The sequence below is a fragment of the Manacus candei genome, unplaced genomic scaffold, assembly GCF_025592945.1.
Source record: "Manacus candei isolate 608988 ecotype Guabito, Panama unplaced genomic scaffold, ASM2559294v1 h1tg000060l, whole genome shotgun sequence".
Lineage (NCBI taxonomy): Eukaryota > Metazoa > Chordata > Aves > Passeriformes > Pipridae > Manacus > Manacus candei.
The window spans coordinates 4426463-4449907 of NW_026138108.1; the positions used below are offsets into that span (position 1 = coordinate 4426463).

Below are 23445 nucleotides of genomic sequence, written 5' to 3' on the forward strand. Positions count from 1 at the left end.
TGATCTCTGTCTCCCGTTCTCTGAGCTTTCAGTCTGCACTCTGCTTCTCTTCCCTCCCAAAGAAACCTAAAAATAAATAAATCCAAGAAAGAGCGGAAAAAGGAAAAGCCACCAGCCCCCAAAACAACGTGTTTAGTCATTCATGATGAATAAAAATAGTTTCCCAAATGAACAAATTGCTGAGCCAACCAGATGAACAAGTCAACTCCATAAACAAGGTTCTCGTGTTAGTGGGCTTTTGGTAAAGCCCTGAGCAGAGTTGCTTGGAGAAGGATCAGGCTCATGAAGACAGCCCTGAGGGTCAGGCCAAGCATCCTGCTACTCAAGGGTATTTGTAATGAAAAATTTTATCTTCTTTGCATCAGTGGAGACATTTAATAAAGAGTGAGTTATCAAATTGCCATGTGCACCAAGTTCTGCAGAGATGGTGCAGTAAACGGGGGCGGGGCTGGTGTAAACCTGAGGATTTGCTGGTCAAGATACTGTGGGGCTGCATGCAGGCTGCTCCTGGGGTGGGGTGTGCTCTGCTCCCTGCTGAAAAAACATGGGTGGGCAATTCTGGCTCTTGGCTTCTCCAGCTCTTGGCCAAGATCAAGCCTGTGATTGTTCCCAGTGAGATGTAATGCTCAGTACCCACAATATGACTGAAGGCTTAGACACAATCCCCCCAGCGCCCAGAAACAGCGCCCTTGTATTCCTGTCAATAAATATTTGGCAGCGGATGACTTGTTCTCCCCTTGGGCTATTGAGGAACGGTGGGTTGCATGATTGGTTTTCAGGACCTAGCTAGCCCTTTTGGGTTAAATCCATCTCTTTAACGCAGGAGAACAGATGATTTGGGTATTTAGGCATCCTAGGGGAACAGAGGCTCGGGATGTGCTCGTGGGGAAATCAGCTAAGCTCTCTGTTGCTTAGATCTGTGCTCAGAAGATGGGATGGGACTTGGCTGCATCATCTTGCTTATGTAGATGATGCTTTTTTCAAAGTAGGGATTAGCTCTTATCTTCCACCTGGCACATGGGGCCTTTATTCTGCATCAGAGTCTCCAGCTCCCATACAGCAGTGCTAGGACTAAAAATTACACAGCCAGGCAAGAAGGGTGGATTTTTCCTGCATTGGGAAAAAAACCCCATACCATGTTCTTCGTCACTGGGTTCTGGGACTTCCCCAGATTTTACACCTTTTTAGGCCAGACTTAGAAACTGAAGTTCTACTTTGGCTGCTACAGGACCACTCTACATCCTAAGTCAAGCAGGAGCTTGTTCTAACTGGCCCAGAAGACCAGGGGACAGCCTGAGTTCCCTGTTGGTGGACTACCCTTGGCAATGCTCAGCTAGGGAGGTGAGGCCCCAGAAGGCCATAGGCTAGCAAGGATGCTAGAAGTGCCTGCTGCCCTGGTGGCGCTGGGTCAGGCAGGTGACACTGTTATGTCACCCTGCAAAGGCTGGGTTGTTTTAATCCACTGAACAAGACAAATCCAACAGGCTCCCAGCATGTTCCCTTATCAGAGAGAAGGGAAGGAGCCCTTCTGAAACATGCATGAGTCCACTCAAGTGGGAGACCAGATGTCCAGGGACAACAGGCTGGGGAGACACAGTCTCTGGACACTGACAAAGAGACTGGCATCTCAAACTGCTTAATGAAAGACCATTCTCAGAGTTAAGGGGGAAAATACTGTTATTTTATTTTCAATTTTCTATGAAGAGACAATAATTCTGACAGCAAATTAATTAAAAAACCCCAGTCACACGATTACAGAGTTTGGTTTAAAAATGCAAATAAAAGAACAAGGGGAGGAGACCCACTCAGGAAACACTGCAGTGAACTGGTCCTCCAGCCTATCCTGTCACTCAGGGCATAGCTCTGGACCACGCTCTTTCCCCAGGCAGCAGCCTCCTGCCCGCCTGCCGACCGCCACCAGCCCGGCCTGGAGTCACCACAGAGGTACAATACAGACGGCCTAAGGCACCACACACCCAGCACAGCCACGGCCCAATGGCTGGGTCTGGGGCTGTGCTGCATGTCCTGCTTAAATCTGATGCTGCAGACATTCAAAGCCCACTGCCAGGTCCACGTCAAGCCTCCCCCTCACATCAGGTCTGATCAGCGGGTACCTGAGAGGCCATCTTGCCACACTGAAGAAATCCTGCGGCTGGGAAACGATGTAGCAGGACTTGGAGAAGCTTTGGGCAGTTAACTGGTGAGAAACTGAGAATCTCTGGAGAGATGCTGAGTATCTGCTGAGTTTGGAGTACCTATTGAAGATTTTTTTTTTTTCTTTTGGTAACATGCTACTGTTCTCTGGCCAGTCTGCAACAGATGTTCTTTGGTGTTCAGACACAGGGTTCCAGATGAAGATTATGACCAGGCAGAAAAAAAAACTTTGGGAGCAGCATTTGTCACATCTGGGGATACAGGAGACAATGTCCCTAGTGTGCCCATGTCTGTCCCAGTCTCCACGTCAAATGCCTCCAAGGCAAGGCACAGTTATAATGCCAGACTTATCAGCTGCAGCACACAGGGACAGGGGACCTGCAGGCTCTGTGCTCCCACCACTCACCTCAGGACTTCTTCCCCACCTGTGCCTCTGATGCTCATGGTGAATTCAGTACTGGGCATGATGTATATGCACTTCACCAAGCAAAACCATCTATTCACTCACTGCCCAAAGACCTTTCTTGGAAAATTCCTTGGCCCCACCAGTACTGCTGGCAGGATTATCAGTGAATTTTGGGTAGTCAGGATTTTGCTGTCTGTTTAGCCTTGTCTGGGGTCATGGCTGTTGCTGATCTGGTCCTGTTGCCACACTCAGCTTTGCCCCTCACCTGCTGCCACTCCCTAACTTTAGGACCTGATCCAGCACACTGGGAAAATGAAGAGAGCCTTTTACTCCTAGCACAGGGGCTGGGATTCTTGGCAGGCTCTTTTCTGCTTCCCGGTACTGCTTAGAACTCACTTTATCATCCTCCCAGCTTCACCAGTGTTTGCCTACTGACGCCAGCCCAGTGAAGCAAGTGGCTCCATAAGTGCAGGTCTCAGCTCTCTGGGAGGATCTGTGAGCACAGCTAAATCAGCTACAACCTCTCCAAAGCAGGATTGTGCCTCGCTCCATCTGCAACACAGGGTGGACATGAACAGAACTCACCAGCACTAGTAAAGCAGAAAGCAGGTACAGAGGGTGTTAAAAGCAAATCCAAGTCCAGCAGCTGCCAGAGCACGCTCCTGCCCAGGAGCCTTGCTGGCTCTGCCAACTGTCTCTTGGGTTTTGTGCAGTTTGAAAATGCTGTGAATCATGTTTCCAAAAGTTCTTACGTGACTGACAAACAGGTACAGATTTTATCAGTATGATTTCAGCTTGTAGGTCACTTAGTTGCTTTAGGAAACATTATTCTCAACTCACTGGTTGTGGATGACGCTAGGAAGAATTGCTTTTTGGGGAACCTGGGAGAAGTTCACCAAACTTCAGAGAACTTGTGTCACATAACTTTGCTCAGCAGAAGGCTGAATTCATGGCCCTGAATTCAAATAACCGCTATTAAAACCTATCTTGACCCCCTTAATAATCACACTGCCCAGGAAGTCCCACTGGCTAGAGATCCCCTACAAATCCTTGCCCCGTTAGGTCAGGCACATGGACACCATGCCTGCCAGCTCTCTCACTAGTGCCATCCATAAACAAAACACACCACAAGAGCTCTTGAGCTCTGAAACTCATCTCTTGGGCACGCTACCATGATTCCCCCATTGCTCCAGCCCAGGACATGCTCTCCTAGGACCAAGCCAGCACAAACCCTTGAGAAATGACCTACTGGTCACTGCCTCAACCTGTTGGGGAGGGGTCATAAAGACAGATTCTCCCCCATCGTCCACTCCCCCACTTCATGAGTGAAAAAACAAGAAATAATGTGCTGTACAGCTTTCCCTATCCCTCTCCCCCAGCACAGAAGCTCAAACCCAAGAGCAGCAGCACAGCCTCTCTGCAGGAACAGAGGTACCAGGGGCTGGCTCCAGCCAGCTGCCCCTCCCCAAGGAAAGACACCAGTGCTGGGAGAGGTGAGAGGGCCTCACTCAGCTCTGAGAATCATTCTGAAAAAGAACTACTGGAAGACTGAGCAGTAAAGCAAGGGACTACTCCAGTTGGAGTTGTCAGCTAGAGACCTCTCAGCACCACTTACTCAATGGAGTGGAAAAAGTAGCTAGCAGGGCACTAATGACTATTTTCCATGTAATTTTAAATCTAGTTCCATTTCTTTTTTTTTTTTTCCCATTCCACTCACTGGGTTTCTAATACTGGTAACCTTTCTCTACAGCTCCCGTGTGTGTGTGTGTGTGTGTGTGTGTGTAAGTGTGTGTGTGGTAGAGGCAGTGGGGGTCATGTGTTTAGGCACTTTTGGCAAAGCCAACAGAGTTGTTATCACGGTCAAAGACAGTGTAGTAGGGACCAATGAAGACATCTCCCAGGATCCAGAGTGGGCCCCCAGGGGGTGGGATGTCCAGGCCTGAAAAGCCACTCATGCACACGGTCTGTCCTCCTGAAGAAACCTAGATAGAAGAGCAAGAGCTTCAATCTGAGCAGGCTGTTCCCTTCCCTCAACCTTGCAGGCTTGGCAAGAACACCTGCAAGGATGGCTTTGCTTCAGCCTCTCCCAGCCTGAGATCCAAGATTGCAAAAGTAACTCGCAGCCTGCGGCTCCTATGGCTCCAAACCCAGCTCTCCCTCCCTTAAGCACTAAAGCATCGAGTAAAGCTGCACGTGACCATAAACCTCCCAGCCCACACAGCTCTGAATTAGAGACATTGGTGAAAGTGTCCGCAAGATGGTCCTTGCAAGTTGATTCTGATGGCTTAAACAACAGGGCTTCTGCTATGACAAGACTGGCCTCATGGCACCACAATCCAGCAGGAAAGAGCTAAATGTTTGTATAAGGTGATGCAACAGCCTGCCACCCCTTCCTCTCCCATCCTACCATCCCTCATGAGAATTATGCATGGGGTCTCATCCCTGAGAGACTTTGGTGAGGTTGCCTGCGTCCATCATCTGTGCCACCACCCCAACACACCAATCTTTCAGACTTTTTCCCAAGGACCAGAACTGCTTTGGTTGCTCTTGTGTTTTGGATTTCATGGCTGAGGTTTGAGCAGCAGAGGCAAAAGTCAGGCCTTGGGGGAGAAGCATAAGTCTGGCAAAAGCTGCCTGGACATACCTGGAGGATATACTGCTCTCCTGTGAGATCGTAGGGCTTCCCTCCTAGTGTTATTGTGATGATAGGCAGTGTTGGCACTTTATCACAGGGGACCAGGTACTGAAATGGCAACAATAAAGGCTTTAGATGGGAGCTCCCACGCTCTCTCAGGAAAGGGCACAGTCTTTCTTGGGCACAGTCATATCTTTGCTGTGGCTTTCCCCAAACCCAGCTCATCTCGGGGTACAGGAGAAGCTTGAGCTGGGTTAAGTAGGCTGCTCCTTGCCTAGGGCTGCAAGTTGAGGGGCCAGAGGACATTATGGATAGAGATGGAGCCAAAGAATGTTGGATTCAGCTTTTGGCTCTGCTGAGCCCCAGGGTGCAACAGCCGATGTGGCACAGCTGGGGGTCTTTACCACAGGAGAGGCAGCTGTGGCTCAATACAGCCTACAGACATACATAGGGACTCAAGATGTAATGAACAGATAAAGCCAGTTCCATTAACACTGGCAAGTCCTGGGGATGATGGCAGGCCTAAGCCAGCTGTTGCTGCAGCATGGGGTCTCTGACACTGCAGAAATGCCTTCCAAGTGCTCATGGCTCTGTGATTTGTGAGGGGTTTCAGAGCAGGGCATTTTTTCTAGAGGGCCTTTATAATCCATGTTCTTCCACAATTTCAGGGAGGAGAGGTAACCTTGTGAGATTAGCTCTGATGGTTAAAAACTCTGCAGCAAAGGGTTGTCATTTGCAGTAAATATACTTGTATTAAAGCGTCTCTGGACTCACATTAATGTGAATCCTTGGCCTTGGCCGCAACTCAGACCCCTTCTCTTCCACCTCCCAGAGATGGGTGGCAGAGGTGACCCAAAGTCTCCAAAAGTTCATGGGACCCAGGCCTTCTACCATGAGCATGAGCAGGGTGGTGAATGGTACCCAGGGTCAAAAGATGAAGGAGTCCCTGCTGTGCCAGAGACTTTTCCAGGAGCACAGGCTGGGAATGGAGATCAAAGGGAGCAGAAGACTTGCATCTCAACAAGCATCTGGGTTCAAAGTAGGGTGTAAGAGCAGATGCTATGGTGGCCATAGATACCTACATTGTCAGTCTGGCCTCACCTCGCCTTTGATGAGTGGTTTTGCACCGATGGCTTTCTGTATCTGCTTCACTTCTGTTTTAGGGCCAGTGATGAGTGAGGTTCCCGTGTCCACAATGGCCTCGCAGCCTCCATCGCACACAGTTGTCCCGTTGCCAACCTGCAACCTGGGGAGAGATGCCCAGGCAGAAGACAATCCTTAGAGGCCTTCCACTGAAGGCTGCAGGAAGCAGCAGGCAAAGAGTTGATGGCTGAGCCCAGGAAGTACACAGGCACACAAGGGAGACCTGTGACAGACACCCAGGAAGGACAGATGCCCAGAAATACTGATGCAGCACCAACTCAGTGCACAGACCCCCTGGCTCCCTGTCATTCCCTCATGATTGAGCAGGTGCCTTGAGGTGTTGCTGCATTTCTGCAGAGAGTCTGGACCACTTCCTGCGCACCGTGCCTGCTACCCACACTCCAGAACAAGCACCGCAGCTGATGGACAAGGGAGCGGGCTAAGGGCAATGCATTATGGACTTGTATGGCTTGTGCTACCACAAAAACCAAAGGGTTAAAGGGGTGGTGTAACAACCGTGGGCAAGGGAAGGGTTCCTGTACAAAGAAGAGGCATGACAGGAGCTGCTTGGCTTCCTCACCCGCATCACATTTCACAGCAGTGCAGACAAACAAAGCCTTCCAGCCAAGGGTCTGCCACACTCTGCCAACGCAGCAGGGCTGGGGGAAAACGAGAACTAAAACCCTGCGCTGGGGAGGGATGCGATTCCCAGCAAAAAGGACACACTCTGATCACAGGCCACTTTTAAGTTCCCATCACGTGGGAAAGCTCAGAATAGACCGCGAGGCTGGCGGACGGCAGCTCAGCCTGCTCTCCTCCCCTCTGCCTCCAACAATGCGCGCTGATTGCTGCGCCGTGCCCTTCAGTCAAGGGCTGGCTTCCTGCGGCCTCATCCTGCTCCTCTGGAGCTGTCTGCAAGTGAGCCAGGCAGCTCAGGCCTTGCTAAAAGCTGAGCAAAACTGGGGTTTAACACATGAGGTTCGCCCTGCCTGCAAGGAGGACACACTGGTGTTTTTCCCCCACTTTGCAGGGACGCAGTAGGTGTTTTTAAGGGTCAAGCCATAAAAAAAAAGGAACAGATTTTGAAGAACACCTCCTTATGGCTTCTGCCTCTCCTCCCAGCGACAAACAACCCAGGTTGGGATTTTAATCTGCTTTTTTTGGTGTGGATGTGTTGCAGGGATAGAGATGATTCCTTCTGGGGGGATCTCAGCCCCGCCCCAGGCATGTGCTGTCTGCACACGTGACCACACGAATGTAGTCTGGTGGAGAGGGGAACTTACGAGTCCATGTGGATCTGCCAGTAAGCCTTGCGCGTGACATTCATCCAGTTGAACTCGCCGGTGTAATACTTGGGATCGGTCCCTCCCAGGAGCAGCTCACCACCGGGCTGAGCACTGGGGTCTCTGAAAAACAACACCCAAACCTGTGAACATCAGAGGTAGGGTGAGAAAAGCCCCCTTAATGTGACTCCAAAATACATGCTGGGATGCTTGGGAGTGAAGCACAGCCTTAGCAGCACTGGAGATGGACAACTTACATTGAGCTGTGTTATGTCAACAGAAGGACAGATACTGTGAGATAGACTGGGCTGGGGAAACGGGAATATTTTGGTCTAAAGCATCCTGAAGCTTTTCCCCTAGTGCTTTCTCACAGACACCTGATGAAACTCGTGGCAGAGAAGGCGGATGGCAAAGGGAAATTGAGCACTGACACAAGGATCCCCCAAATATCTGCTTGTAAAAAGTGCCTGTGCAGGGCTGGACAAGGCTGATGCAGGGTTAGGTTATCTGCACTTGACGCTGTGCCAACCAGCAGCCTTGGAGTGAATTCTCAAGGTTACCATCAGATAGAAGCTCACTGCCAAGCAGATGGGAAGAAATATGGTGATGGGGGAGGGCTGGTGCTTGAACAGCCAGCAGCAGCTCTCTCTGCCCTCCCCACTCCTGACGTGCTACTTTTTGAGCTGAAGTAGTTCAGAGTCCCTGCTGCAGTGACAGGAGGGTGATGGGGTGTCCTGGGGGGAGCAGCAGTGGGTGGGAAGGTGCTAAAAGCTGCAGATTATTTCCCAGGGGCTGAGAGAGAACATTAGCCCCATCATTAGTGAAGACTGGTGGGGGGCACACTTGCCTGGGGGGTGGCCATGTGGCTTAGGGATTTTAGCAGCAGACTGGGGCAGTGTTTACCCCTCTAAAGGGGACTGCACAAGCAGCGTGCAATTTCATGATCGCAGTCCTGTTTATTTTTTTTTCTCTTCCCTCTGGAATCATCTTTTCTCTTCATCTGTTAAAAAAAACTGGTTGCAGATCTACCCAGATTTTTATCAGTAAAATAGCTGCATTTCTACTTCCCTTCTTGTTACTCCAAAGCAGTAAACAGAAGAGATTTTGGCCTGACTGCTCCTGCAAGCAGAACTTGCTGAAGCTTACCCAACTAGGAAGTGCTGCCCAGAGTGTAAAATAGCAGATGACAAAAGGTACTATTGGGAGACAGAGAAGAGCCCTCTTGGCTTGCCCTCACAATGAGAGGGCAAGAGGAGTACTGCCAAATCCACCAAATCCAACACTACCTGTTCAGGTAGAAAGAGAACACATTTTTCTCGATCAGCTTCTGTTTCATGATGTTATCAAAGAAAGGGACGACCTGGTCCACAGAGATCCTTGGGAATGCCATGCCCAGGATGCCGTCAAACTTGGCAGCGATGAATGTCATGCCTGGCTGCTTCACGGCCTCCCCAAAGGTCTGATGCTTGATTTTCAAGTTACCGAGCTGTGGGGAGATGGGGAAGGAAGGGAAAAGCAGACTGTAAAGAAAACTGACACAGGGGACCAGGGTGGTAATGGTATCTCACTGAACACAGGCTGTAGTGTGTCCCTCAGTGTGCTGCCACACTCCTGCTTGATTTCACTGTTGCACTTGTAGGCAGCTGCCAAAAACAGATACCCCAGTACCACCCTTGTCAGGGGAAGAGACAGGCAACTCTGGCTGCACAGTAGAACCTCCTGAGTCCCTGCAAGGCTCAGCACACCTTTAAGGGCAGGAGCCTTCCTTTGCTCTTCGCCCACCTCACTCAGCCCTTTTAGCCTTTTCCTGGGTCCCAGCACTGGCCATGCCATTCTGCAGCTCCTCCTCTTTGCACAGAGGGATCCATATCGCTTTGCCCCCCCTACATCCCTTCCCCTATCACCTACTTCATCATTTCCTCCCAGTCTGAAAAGCTCTTGTGCTGCATCTTTAATCCTCTTCCCCACCCTGGACATCTTCTAAGTCATCTCTGTATCCTGCCTCCTGGTGTGCTGCACCCATCAGCGGTTGGGAGCACAAATCCCTCTCACCTCTGCCCATAACCCCTATGATCTCCTCTACATAAGAAATATCCCCAGGATATTGCTGCATCTCTTGTAAGAGCCACCACCCTGCAGAGACCTCCCGTGGCAGGAAGAAGACCAGCCAAGAAAGCGAGGTTGAGCCCAAAGCACAAAAATAGCAAGTGGAGTACTGAGAATTCAAAGGTCACCGCTTTTGCCAGCCATGAGAAGGACTGGCATTCCCTACTGGAAAGCTGAAACGACTTGCAAGGGCAGATCCCCGGAAAGAAGATTGCAGAAAGCAGGACAGCTCTGCTGATGAGGAGCAGAATGCATCTGCTGGCTCCTGGCTCGAGCAGTTCAGGAGGTTTGTGAGTTTCTGGCTGACCACAGGCAATTTTAGCATCCATGCTAGGACAATTTCAGCCTCTCAGCCTGCAGCCGGCAGCCCTGTAGTGAACCAGGCTGGACTGACAAGCTGGCCTCTCCTACCTGATGGCAGATAACGATCCCTGTAAATTACTAATATACCCTCAGGGCTAGACACTGCAAGGCTGGGATGGCAGCGCTGCCTTTAATGGTATTGGAGGATTGCACTAGGAAAGGGTGATCGAGCCTTACAAAAGCTGAAAGCCACAGGGCAGGATGTGGGGTGAAAGAGTACAGCAATGCATCCGCTGGCTGGCACGTGGCAAATGCTCCAGTTGTTTGCTGCAGGTTTACAAAAGCCACCACTCGGCAGGGCTGGTCCTGCAGCAGCTCAGAAAGTTCAATAAAGCTTCCACTTAAAAGAAAGTAAAATGCAATGGATTGATAACACTGAGCACCAGATTTGTTTGGGTATTGCCCTGTTTGCACATCCCAAGGGAGAGGCAGGTATCTGCCCAGTCACAGGGTCTCAGCAGACCTGCCTGCGCTTGGTCCTCAGCAGGACAGAAATCCAAGACCATCTATAGCAGAGCACTGCTGCCAGGTGACAGATCTTGGTCTCTGTCGCTCTCCTGGCTCTTGCCCAGACACAGAGCAATCGGAAATCACGATCAGTGGATGGCTGTGTAGTGGCTGCCCTCCAGGACTTTGCAGACAGGTGTTGGCACCCCACAGCTCATCTGACCTCCTTGTTAGGGGCCTCAGGTAGTGGGCAAGTGCTGGATGGCAAAGGCAGACTTATGAGATGAGGGCCTCTGTGGCACAGCTTGGCACCAGGGCTCAGGGTGCAGAGGCACAGGGGAGAGGCAAGGAAGGGCATCTCCTGTGTGGTGTATCTGCACTGCAGTCATGGGAGAGACCTCACGCCCCATGGCCAGCAAATTCCCTCTGCTGTCCTTGAAGGACATCCCAAGGTCAGGCTGCAATAAAGGGATGAGATGCCTGAGCAGCAGAGGGTGGCTGCCTGAACCTGCTGCTCTTGGGAGAGCAAGCAGCTCTGGACAGTGTGGTGCTACAGCGCATTGCTCCTCCACAGAAGGAGAGAGGACGTTTCATGCGAGCTCATCACCCTCTCAAAAAGAAATTCAGGACTGAGGGACTCTGGACTACCTGACAATCAACACCTTTTGGTGAGATATCTGGAGCCAAGTAGGTCACACTGAACACTATTTCCAATGCCTATATTGCCAGACTGCACCTGACTGGGAGTTTGCCTATGGCATGCTGTGAATCAGAGGACACATCTTAGTGTCCAAGCTGAAGTTCCCCAACCCTCTGAGCTGCCCTTGCTCCTGCGTACTACAAGCCTGACACTGCTCAGCTACACACGGCAGGTTTCTCTTGTTTCTGCGCAGACAGAAACCAAGTGCTACAAGCTGTGCTGTTTGCCAAGAGCCATCCCCACTTCCCAAACAAACTCAGGCACAAAATCCTCACTCTGAGCTGCCAGGAAGTGGAGAGCTAATTAGCAAGCAGGCATTAGGGTGACAATTACTAACCAAAAAAAGATAAAATGCTGCAATTTTCCTTCTGATTCACTTCAGCCCCTGCATTAAAGCTGGAAAGCGCCTAAATCAGCCCACACTTTCTAAGGACAGTATAGTTTGCTGTTTGCAAACTTTGTTGCCTCTTTGGATGCATTGTAGAGCCAAAGGCTGGTGCTTCCAGGCTAGACTGAGATTTTCATGCAATAAGGATGAGCTAAAGAATGCACCTTGTCTGAGTCACATGCCTTAGGCTTCTCTTGGATATTTTTCTTTTGATTCTTATGAAATTGGTAAGCCAATACTTTTCAGCTGAACCTACACAGAAATGTCCAAATCCCTAGATTTATGTACTTAATTCAAAACTTCTGCTTTGTCTTTCCCCCCCTGCAAAGCAAACATATGCTCTTAACCCTGCCAGGAGAGTGAGTAATCTGAGAGTACATGCACCATTGAGGTTCAGCAGCTGGCAAACTCTTACAAGCATCTGGACCTGGGAGGGAGAAAGCTATGAAAGGCACCTGCCCTTCACAAGACAGAAAGCTCAGCCTTTGCTCACTGAAAAGGAAACTCTGAGAAGCAACCACCAAAACCCCAGCTAATTCAAGCTGGGGAACCTCCCCCCAGGGTGTTACCCAGCCTTTGCAAACATGAGCACCGGTTCTTGACACGAGACCAGGATGGGGCAGTCAAGAGACAACTTCTGGCCTGTGTTTGGGAAGCTGCCCATGTGGACATCCACTAATGTGTGGATACTGTCCAGGAACAAGCTGGGCACCACCAGCAGCCTGTGCAGTGGTGCTGGCACGTGCTTGGGCTGAGAAGTTTCTACAGTCATGAGGAAGAGGGTTGAAGAGATGGTCAGAAACCATGTTTGCAGGGCACCATGCATGCAGTCCCTGCTCCCAGCCTGCTGACTTGCAGATTAATACCTTCCCCCTTGTCTGCCTGCCATGGTCATTGTCACCTCCACAGTCATAATCACCATATCATTTCAAAGCACTTGGAAACACAGCACTGAAGCATGCTCTATATGAGCAGGACACTCAAGGAGGGAGACCTGTTGAAGTCAAACACCTTCAAGTACTCTACCAAACGGAGTCTGGGGCAGCTCGGGGCAAGGGTGGCTGTAACTCACCGTGACTACGTCCTCGCTGAGGAACCCAGTAAGGCTCCCTGTCCCATAGTGGATGGAAAATGAGGTGCCATTCTTCACGTAAGTGCTGGATTTAGAGGAGTCGTACTTGTGGTGCAGCACTGCAGTCAGGAAGGGGGACACAGGGGGACACACAGCATTAGTTCTCCTTGATACCTACAGTTCCCCGATACCTAACCCTACACCACCCAGCTTATCCGGACAAATGGACACTCAGTGATGTGAAGGTGGGCCTGAACCCAGCATTTACCAAGCCCAGACTGCTTAACAAAGCATTTCCAATGTCTGGGGAATTAGGTGGGCAGATCCAATTCAGGCTGTTAAATCGGATTTGGCCACTGGTTATTAAAAGCCTAGCAGTTATCTGGCTGGTGTGACAGGGTGCGTTAGCAGAGCAAAACATGTACCCCTCCATGTCCTGGAGAACTAGGGTGGCTTCAAATGCAGCCTGCTCTGGGCATGAGCATTTTCTCCTCATGGACTTACCTGTTTGTTTTACTAAGACTACTTGAAATTTTTTTTTTTTTTTGTAGAGAGAGGGCTCAAAATATTCTTTTATTTGCAGAGGAGAAGGGTTTTCCCCTAGTCTAAGCTACTTTTCCTCTTGGATGGATTGGGAGCTGTAAGATGTCTGTGGTTTTACGGCCAGGCAGATTCCTCCTCCACAGACTCCTCCCAAGTCACGAGTTGGCCAGTGCAGCTCCATGACTGCTTGCTGAGCAGAGCAGATGCTGGCTGAGGACCAGCTGAGCCGTACAGAAACCAACATTCTAGACGGGGCTTTCCCTGGCTAGGCTGTCTGGGTCCCAGTTTGGTTCCCAGTCTGGCAGGAGGTTAAAATCCTTGTATACTCATAAAATGAGCCCTTTGGTCCGAGCACCTCACAAGCCACTGCCTTGAGAAACCTTCTCCCTGCTACACATCAGGAACCCCCAAGACAGACCAGGTCTGGACCTCCCTACCTGTATCCTAAATCTCATTTCACACATGCAAAAAGGATATCTGTCTCCTCTCTGGGCACTACAGGGCCATAGAAGAAGTCAAAATTTCCACCCTACTCCCAATGAGCACTGTGGAATGCCTTTCATGGTTGCATCTGTTGACTCCACAGGTTTCTCCACTCTGCTTAAGCAGCACAGCTGGTGGCTTTTAAATGACATTTTGCCATAGCCAGGTTTGACACCTTCGGCTGCGGAGGTTTATTGCATAGGAATGCCACAGAGCAAAAAAAACTTGTAGTCCCTAAGATGTTCTCATCTCATTGTGCCTACCTGGCTCTTGTTAATTATAACTCCATAAACATGCATGCACATGCTCTGTGCAGCAATAAACCAGAAACTAGGACAGTTTGTATCAGATCTGGCAAGAGGCTGACTTAAAAAAAGTCAGCCTTGCGCAATGGGTAACAGCAGCATTGGTCTATAATCTGGGGAGAAACATCACAACCTACGATGCTGCTCCTCTGCTGCAGTGCCAAAGCTGTTGGAGAAGATTTGGCCTGTGTGTGGATGACTTGGAAGGGGAAAAAAAAACCCAGGAAGGGACTAATGAAGGATGAGTGCAGGAGGCTGGAATTGTGTTTCCAGTTCTAACCCTAAAGAGCCCATCAGCCTCTGGCAAGCCCTTTCACGTTGCTGCCTCAGTTTCTCCTCTTGCAAAGCAAGGATCTGCATTTTGCAGGGAAGATGTTGAGCAGTTCTTGGCACCTGTAAACACTTACTGCAGGCGATGTCCATTATGGAACAGTGCACAGATGGCACCCAGAGGTTGGAGGAGCCAGTGTCAAAGATCACAGTGAAATTCTGAGGGGGGGTCCCGATGCCGATTTCGCCGAAATACTGGGCCTGCAAAGGAGGTGAAGGAAGCCATGAGCAGAGGGAGCTGGCTAAAAGCAGGGATTAAAGACCAAAAATCTCTTAGGGTTGAATAGGGGATCAGCTTCTTATCTAGACACTCCCCCCCTCTTGTTTTTGGCACTGATGGGCTCCCAGCCTTTGTTCTTTGGAAGGGAGGCTCCCCTTCAGTGTTCACAACTCATTACAGTGGGTGTGAAAAGGATAAATCCGGGACAACTGGGATGGGTGTGTGCGGGGGAGGGCATCTGGGACACGGAAACAGGGAAGAAGAGAAGAGGGAAGGTCTGCAGGCTAGCATGAAGTTCACTATAAGGAAGAGAAAAAAGATGGAAGGAAGCCAAGCAAAACACCTGCATTATTGAAAAGCTGAAACTGGCTGGGAAGCAGCTTTGCTGGTGGGTTCACAAAGGAGCTGTGGGTTGCAGCGAGCAGCAGCTCTGCCCACCACAGGTGAGGTACAGCTGCCGGGGCTTTTGGCGCTTGCTGGTGAGTTCCCAGGGTGGGGAGGAATAAACAATTGCTCAGCCATGGGACCTGCAAGACTGGAGGAGTGGTGGGAGCAAAGGGCATCAACAGCGCCACCAGAGGTGGATTTAGGCCTGCAGGGTGAAAGTCTGGGAGATGTCCCTTTGGCACAGGTATTTGACTGCACCTCTGATGGGACTGGAAAAAACCTGAATGGCTGAGCTGTTTGCAAGGCATCCCTCTACCTGCGGAGGACAGGATGAACGGGGAATAACAGGCAGGTCCCCTTTTTGGGGCCTATTTTTATGGACCTATTTTATCCCAGTCCTACCGAACAGGCAGAGGGCTGTGTCATGCCTGGTGAGCAGCTGGATCAGAGTCCTGGAGAGAAGGCTGCTAGTAAGGAAAGTCAGCCAGTAGCCTTTCCAAACCCCCCATGCACTTCATTAAGGTGCAGGGAGAAAACAGGATTATCAAAGCTGTTTACCTCCTGTGCACTTAGTTTGCAAGTAATTAACAATCCTTTGCAATTAGCCAAAATGGGGAGGCAGCACTTGTTTTTCAGTGTTTCCGTAATTATTGCTGGGGCTTGAAAATCAACCCCCCGTACAGGGGCCCTGTACCTCACATACACAGACCCACAAAGGGTCCCAGGGCCAGCATGGAACATAGGAGGCAGTCAAGGGCAGGTTGAGCCTTTTGACCCAAGAGTTCCTCCAGCGGCAGGAGCCTTTTCAGCCAGGCCGGGAGGGACCCAAAGGTTCCTTATCTCCCACCACAGGTTGTGCTGGTGGCCCTATGACAAGGGAGAACAGTCCTTCCCTAAAGCAGTCTGAGTTGTGGTTGCAAGAGACAACACCGTGACACAACCGCTAGTGCCCTGGCTTTCAACACCACCAACTGAAACAGCGGTGGCCCTTCCCAGCACAGGACGGTGCTGACTGGGTGACAAGAGCTCCTGGAGAAGGGAAGCAGGGGGAAATATCCTGAATTAATGCCCAGATATCTGGAGCTAGCTTTATTCTGACAGCCAGTGCTCACATCTTACTCTGCCAAGAGTGGTGAAGGTACCCAGTGAGGCACCCAGAAATAGTAAACCCCACATGTGTCTGGCAGCTGGGCAAGGGCAAACTTCACGCCCTTTATCTCGCTTCTCTTTTCACCACCATGAAGGTCCCCTTGCTCCCTAAGTTGCTGAGAGAAAATTGGAGGTGCAGGGTGGCTTTTCCCAAGGCAGTACAGAATATGAAGAATAGTGAGAGGAAGGGTCCTGCATCCCCAGTCCTGTAACAAGCTGGCTCCCAGTCTGAGCCTTCTTCCTCTACCCCGTGCTCACTCTTTTATGCCCCAACACCTCAAGGAGTGGAGCATGATTTTTATGCCCCTGTCTTGCCAAAAGTATTACCCAAATGGGCTAGGAAGGACTGCAAGTGAGCAGGCCCCTATTTACAGTCCTTAATTACTGACAAAGGGGAAAGGAAATAGGTCACAAACTGAAATGCTCTTGCTTGGGTGGCAGAGAGTTGTTTGCTGTTGTCATTATTATTATAATTATTAGTATTAGTATTTTTGGTTTAGTAACGATGGGAAGCACCTTTTGACACCCACCCACTAAGCCATGGAGGTGCATGAATCTGTCCTATAAGACCAACATCTCTCCCTCCTTTACCTTCCCAGCTGTGGTGGGACAGTGAGGCTGGCAAGTCCCACCACGCCCTTGGGATGGGTACCCCCAGAAGTAGCTGCTGCCCGACACTGTGCTGGGGTCCACTGCAGTGAGGGGGTGGTTGGCAGGGGGTTGTTACTCACATCCATGTAGTTCTTCAAAATCTCTGGAGTGGGCTCCTTATTGGCAAAGCCCAGCTTGAACTTGAGGACCTGGGTGAGGGCATTCACATCTGGGATCTCGCTGCCCACCTCATTCAAAATCCGCCGCATGGAGGCGAACTTGGTCAGGGGGATCCTGTGTGGGGAAGGCAAACACCCACCTGTTAAACAGGTGTGTGTAAAGGAAGGGGGGCCCGTAGAGGGGGGGCAGCAGGGCTCCACTGAAAACAGGGGACAGGCCAGCACGAGGTGGATGAGGTTTGGGCTCCTGCCAGCATCCCGGGCTGGACCCCCACACTGTGCTGAGTGCTTTTCCCAAAGCCAGGAGGAGTAGAGAGAAGAGAGGGGTGGGGGTGACTGCCAAAGGTCACCAGGTGTAGCGGAAGCTGGAGCGAGGCCCCTCCATGAGGAGGGAGAGCTTCAGCCCTTAAACCCCCATGGGGGGGGGTCCCAGACCTTCCCCCGCACCGTGTGGGAGTGCTGCCAGAAAAGCCCGCAGGCCAAGGCTGCAGCAGCACCGGGGGCGCCTGTCTCATGTCCCCCGCTCCACCCGGGCGGCTCAGCAGCCCCCGAGGAACGCCCATGCCTCACCTGATGAGGGCGGCGGAGGACCCGGCCAGGGCGAGCAGCAAGAGGAGGCCGCGGGGCCCCATGGCGGCAATGGCGCTGGCGGCGGCGGTGACGGCGGTCAGAGGCTGGAGGGTCCCGACGCTGAGAGGCCGCGACGCCGCTCCCGGGCTGCCGTCCCTGTTTTTGTAGGCACGGTGGCCCCTCTCCAGGGATTTCTCGAGTCAGCTGACGGTCTAAAATTGCAACGGGAGGCGTCACGTGAGGGCGGGCCGGGGCGGGGCGGGGAGCGGGACCGGGGGCGCCGCCTCACGGCCCCCCCCGGGCTGACCCCCGGCGCCTCGGGCCGTGACTCAGCCCCCGCGAAACGGGAATAAACAGCATGAAATCAGTCACGAGGGGCCCGCCCGGCCCCGCGCGCTCCTTCTGCCCTGACTTTAACTTCCCTTTCTTGGGTGGTTTTTTGTTCTTTCCAGGTTTTCCGACCTTTTTTCGCCCCCCCGCAGAGTGGTGTGAGGGGACGCACTCCCCAGCCGGCGGCCCCCGAAGCCCCGCGGAGCGCAGGGCCCTCCCGAGCCGGGCATGGCGAGGCCTAGGCTGCTCTCGGACCTCGGTCACTCACCAGGGGGGTTTCATTCTGCTCCTCCCACCCCGGGGGTCCGTGGCAGCCCCCCAAGCCCCGTGCTTCTCCCTGGCCACAGGACACCTCCAGTTTGGGGGGACTCATCCCTCCAAGCTGGGGGTTTCTGAGGAAGATGGGCATGTAACTTGGCCACAGCTTTTTTTTGGGGTGGCACTGGAGGGGTGGCAAGCCATATGTGCCACCCCTCAGAATGCACTGTGGCAGTGCCGGGAGGGCACTGACCACCAGCACGCTGCGGTCAATCCCCCCCTCCCCCATTTGCAGGGCTGAGCATCAGGGATCACCGGGATGGGCTCTTTGCCCCCACCGGGTATCACGGCAGGGCTTACAGGTGCCACGGTGCTGGCTTGGGAGAGCTCATCTCTGCCCAGTTTGCCCCAACCGAGCTTTTACAGAACCACGAGACCCAGCGGAAAAACAATATAAATGAAACCGGATTTACAGACATTTTTCCTTCCAAGTCCTGAGGGCTAGGGGCGCTTTTTTTTTCTGCTTCTGCTTGTGTGCAGTCTTGGGGACAGGAGAGCAGCAGCCTGTGGAATGAGCTGGGCACTGCTGGAGTGGGGGACCCCTGGCTTCGTGGTGAGGTCCCTGTCCCTCTCCTGTCACCTTCACGTTCATGCAACTTCTGGAAAATTGCTGGGTCATGTTGCCGGCACCTCACTTGCACCATCTCCTTCCCACACGCTGTCCCTGAGCTTTTTCCATCCACCCATGGCCTCACAAAGGATCCTTGCATCCCTGGGTCCATGCCTGCCACTCCCCAAGTGAGGTCCATGCCAGTTGTTTTGAGGGGACATTTCTGCCCTGGGCTATCTCTTGTCCCACTAGTTCTCCAAATTGCCATGCCGCAGCCAAGCTGGTGGGTATCAGGAATCCTGCTGCCTCCCCGTGGGGACATGGTTCCCCATTGGGATGAGATTTTCTGGAATGATGGCCAAAGGCATTGGTTGAACCTGGTGGGTCCCGTTACTTCGGCCAGCACCTGCTTCCCTCCTGCCCCTGCGGGCGTGTGGTCAAGGCGAGTGCCACTGACCATGAGTCAGCAAAACCCGGCGCCCTCTTGGCCCCACAGCACTGTGTGACTCAGCAAAACCCCGTGTGGTTCTTTTGGGCAAGGGGCCAAGGCATAGTGGGTCCCCAGCATCTGGAGCCTGACTGCAGAGGCATTGTTGCTGCTGCTGTGGGCTCCAGCTTGCGGGTCTCCTCTTGTCCCCCTGGGTACTGGCAGCCCTGTGCTGAGTGGCCGCAGGCAGGAGTGGGTCAGATATAAACTAACCCAAGTGTGGTCCCACCCAAACAAATCCACCCTCCTCAAGGGCTCTAGACCCCTTTGCAAATGCGCTTTGCAGACAAAAGGGATAGTCCTGACACCAGGCCCAGGGCTCCCCTTCACCCCTTACAGGCTTTTGTGGAGCTCATGGTGGAGCCCTCCTCCCTGCTCTTTGAAGTGGCTGGGAAACCATAGCTGGCCAGGCAACGCCGCCTGAGCCCCAGGCTGGAGCACCTCCAGCAGCTCCTCCTCAAGGGTTTCCAGTTTGGCCAGTCTCTGCCAGAATCCTGTGGCTATGGAGTTGGGTTCCAGCATGCAGGTGAGGATGGCATGCCCTGTACCATCACATATTGTAGAACAAAGTCTTTCAGCAGAGTTAAGAAGTCTGGACCCATCTGTGTCTGTTTTGTTAATTCCAAGAGATTTAAAGGCAAGCTTTGCTGTTAGCAAAGCTGTTATGAACGAGCCTTTGCTTGAGCTTCATGGTAACAGGGCTTGTGTCTTCATCCAGAGCTGCTCTCATACCAGTGCAAGAGGGTTGCTGCTTTTAGATGGGCTGCTCCAAGTGACTTATGTGTCCATAGCACCAGTGAGGCCAGACACTTCCCAATGGTTTATTGGGAAAAAGTGAGGATGAGGCTGTATCAGGGAGTGTTACAATACTAATTGTCTCCTGGGTGCTTGCAGGATGGGAAGGGACTGGGGGGCTTATCCCCCAGAGTGTTTAATCTGGCTCTGGCTCTTGGCACCAGTGGTTTTGGAGCTTACACTGCTGTGCCTGTTTGCTGGGGGAGTGGTGGCTCCAGCAAGGAGTCAGGATTTCTGCATTTGGGCTCCCTCAGCACCTCTGTGGAATGTTTGCCCTGATGTCAAAGCCTTGAGAGGTACAGTGGGTATGTTTAAACAGGAGCTGGGAGCACGTCTGAGTATTTATAGGCTGGGACTGTGAGAGTTTATCTTAACAAGATAAACTGGCACGAGCCTGGGATCAGGGTTTTTTACACATTTTTCCTTATTCGTGGAGCAAGATGGAGTGCCATGGCTGAGGCGTCTAAAGAACGCAGAGATGTGTGAGAGACAGCTGAGGGATCCATCCCTCCTCACTCCTATTTTTGTCACAGTGGATGAACCCCTTTCCTTGCTCGTCTGTCTCCCTGGCCCCCTGCATCCCCCCCTGGCTCCAGGCGGTGAACCAGAGCACTGTCCCCTGCAGCCACAGCTGTGGGTGTGGGGCGACGCGCCCCTGGGAGCTGGCCATGCTTTCGCAACCTTGATCCCTGCTTGAGAGGATTCCCAGGGAGAGGGGGGTCAAATGACTCAGCTCCAGAGGCTCCAGCTGGGAACAGAACCCCAGCCCCAACTCTGGGAGATTGGGGTCTCCTTTGTCAAGTGACACCAGGGTGTCCCACCTGCCCTTTGCCACATGGGCAGGGACCTGATGCAGCTTAGTTTATAATCATAGAATCCTTTAGGCTGGAAAAGACCCTCAAGATCATTGAGTTCAACCATTAACCCAGCACTGCCAAGTCCACCACTAAACCCTCAGCACCACATTTACATTGCTTTTAAATCCCTCTAAGGATGGTGGTTCTACCACTTCCCGTTCCAATACCTGAACACCTTTTCAGGGCAGAAATTTTTCCAGTATCCAGTGTAAAGCTCCCCCCCCACATCTAGAGTCTGTTTCCTCTCATCCTGTTACCTGCTACCTGGAAAAAGAGGACAACCCCCACAACCCCCTTTCAGGTAGTTGTAAAGAGCAATGACGTCTCACCTGAGCTTCCGTTTTGCTGAACACCCCCAGCTCCCTCAGCTGCTCCTCGTAGGACTTGTGCTCCAGACCAGCTCCACTGCCCTTCTCTGAACACGCTCCAGCAGCTCAATGTCTTTCTTGCAGTGAGGGGCTCAGAACTGGACACAGGACCCGAGGTGTGGCCTCACCAGTGCTGAGTACAGAGGGAATATCCCTGCCGTAGCCCTGCTGGCCACACTAGTTTTGATACAGGCCAGGATGCCATTGGTTTTCTTGGCCACTTGGACACACTGCCAGCTCATATTCAGTTTCAAACACCTTATTTTTGGGGGGCTCCATTTGCAGTCTGACAACATTTTGTCAGGGATGCTACGGTGGCCTGTTTGTCCTTACATATAGCTGTGTGTTTGCCTTCACCCTTTCCTCCATGATTTTTTTCTATATTTATTTATCGTAATGGTAGCCAATGCCCTGAGCTGCAGTGACCTAAAGGGCAAGGAAGCTTCCATTCAGAAATGCAGATTATTTTTTTTTTTTGCCAAGCTGCAGGTGAGATGTTTAGAGGACAAATGTCTTCAAGTTCAAAAAAATGCATTTCTGATTTCGAAGCTTGTTGCTAAAAGAGAAGACTACTCCTCTGTCTGAGCTGAGCAGAGCCACAAGCCTGGGCAAGTCTGGTTTCAAACAGCCTGACTCCGACTCAAGGTGCTGGTGCCAGTGTGAAGGTGCTGGATGCAGCTCATTAGCAGAGCCTGATTCACCATCCCTGGGATTCTGAATGTATTAGTGGTAACTTTTTCCTGGCACGGTGCCAAGACCTCGCCCACTCCCAACACCATTTCCTAAACTGATGTACAATTCACAAGGTGAGGGTGCGTTTTCCAGTGGCACTGGCACATCCCAAATTACACCCTCTTTCTGGGTGACACCCACAAAAGTAAACCTGAAGGTGGTTTAGTAGTAGCTCCGTCTGATGGGAAACCTGGGAGCAGGGGAGGGTTTGCACTGAGCGCAACGAAGTGACTCATGCAGGCCCTGATGGTTGTGTCCCATCTGTGTAGGCGCTGGGGAAGATGTCCTTGGCATCATGGGTTGGGGCAATCCTCGATCCATTGGTGCCGACTGACTAGGGCTGGTTTGGAGGCAGCTGGCCAGCAGCCTGCTTAAATGTGTTTTGGCTGCCAGCATGGGCTGCAGTGACCTTGGGGAGATGCTAAGTGGAGTTGCAAAAGGCTTAGGCTGGGTGGTAATTGTTCCCTTGGTCTCTCTCATGCTGCAAAAACCCTTGTCCTGGTGGCAGGTGAGGACGGCTCACTGGTGGCTGGGTGACACAACTGGGTGTCACGACAGGCAGGGATCCTGAGAATGGCTCCATCCCCATCAGGGCCATTTGCAGCAGCCTTTGAGCACGAAGTGCTTTCACCCCAGTGGACTTCTCCATCAGATCCTGCTCTTCCAGCCTTTCCCATCTAGCTATTGAAAAAAACCAGAAAGCATTTATGTGGCAAAATACTTACGGTCTTTAAGCCTGTGAGCTGCCCTGGTGTTTTCACTAAGGTTTACTTGCACACCACCTTGCCTCAGTGGGCTGCTGCCAAACTCGGCATTGCCTGTCCCTGTGTCCCAGGCACTCTGTGGCCCTGCCCAAATCCTTGCCACCCCCGCACCACCTGCCCGCTCCTGACCCTGCTCGGCATTAGATGTCCTTCGTCATCCCCTGGCCCATCCTTCTGCATGGCTGGTGACACACCTGGGACCCACCTTGGGGAGGAGGGGACCTGCCTCTCCCTGGCTGCTAGCCCTGTCTGCTCCTCGGGGCAGGGATCTCGTGTTGTTTGCCTCACCCGAGTTATTTTGCAGCAGGCTGAAATTGCCAGAGACAGGCAACAACAATCCTGGTAGACACTGGCAGCAGGCAGCGTGACCGGCGGCTGACGGGATGGTAAGTGGCAATGATGGTATTGATTCATCCCCACCCACGCCAGGATGTGATGGGGAGCACAGGGACCCAACTCACCTTGTCACCTCCTTGAGCAATCCCTGCTGCAGTCCCCATGTGAGCCCAGCTTGGGGTGGGGGGGTATTGGCTTGCTAGTGGGGTTTCCACACATGATGAAGAGAATTGTCTCCAGTCACATCCAAGCACACCATCCATCTCATTTTCTTAGCCAGCACTAGATGTCATTTATTTTCTTTAATTTCCAGGAGAAGCTGCCTCAAGAAGGCCATCATTTGTGCAATCATGTCTCCTCAAAGTGACAAAACACTGAAGCAATTGAGACTTCTGATCCTGGGAGGAGTGTGGGCTCAGGAAGACGAGGGTCAACACCCCATTGCAACCCAAGG

The 23445-nt window shown here is 52.0% G+C and overlaps 1 protein-coding gene across 1 annotated transcript; it reads right to left on the bottom strand.

The window, feature by feature from the left end:
• Positions 1–1659: 1659 nt before the first annotated feature.
• On the bottom strand, positions 1660–17808 carry CTSD (cathepsin D). The gene is made up of 9 exons (XM_051804078.1): positions 17455–17808; positions 16846–16999; positions 14436–14559; positions 12698–12816; positions 8908–9107; positions 7622–7744; positions 6297–6441; positions 5205–5303; positions 1660–4542 (listed from the first exon to the last, which is right to left on the bottom strand). Exons 1-9 carry the CDS (start codon positions 17514–17516, stop codon positions 4381–4383), a joined length of 1188 nt encoding a protein of 395 aa, XP_051660038.1. The 5' UTR covers positions 17517–17808; the 3' UTR covers positions 1660–4380.
• Positions 17809–23445: the final 5637 nt, after the last annotated feature.

Bases quoted from the DNA above. Each gene is read 5' to 3' on its own strand.
- CTSD (XM_051804078.1), bottom strand. From the start codon at position 17,516: ATGGGGCCCCGCGGCCTCCTCTTGCTGCTCGCCCTGGCCGGGTCCTCC. The intron at 9,108-12,697 runs GTGAGTTACAGC...ATCTCCCCACAG, and splicing joins TCAGCGAGGACGTAGTCACG to CTCGGTAACTTGAAAATCAA. The intron at 5,304-6,296 runs GTGAGGCCAGAC...TTGCCATTTCAG, and splicing joins AACCACTCATCAAAGGCGAG to TACCTGGTCCCCTGTGATAA.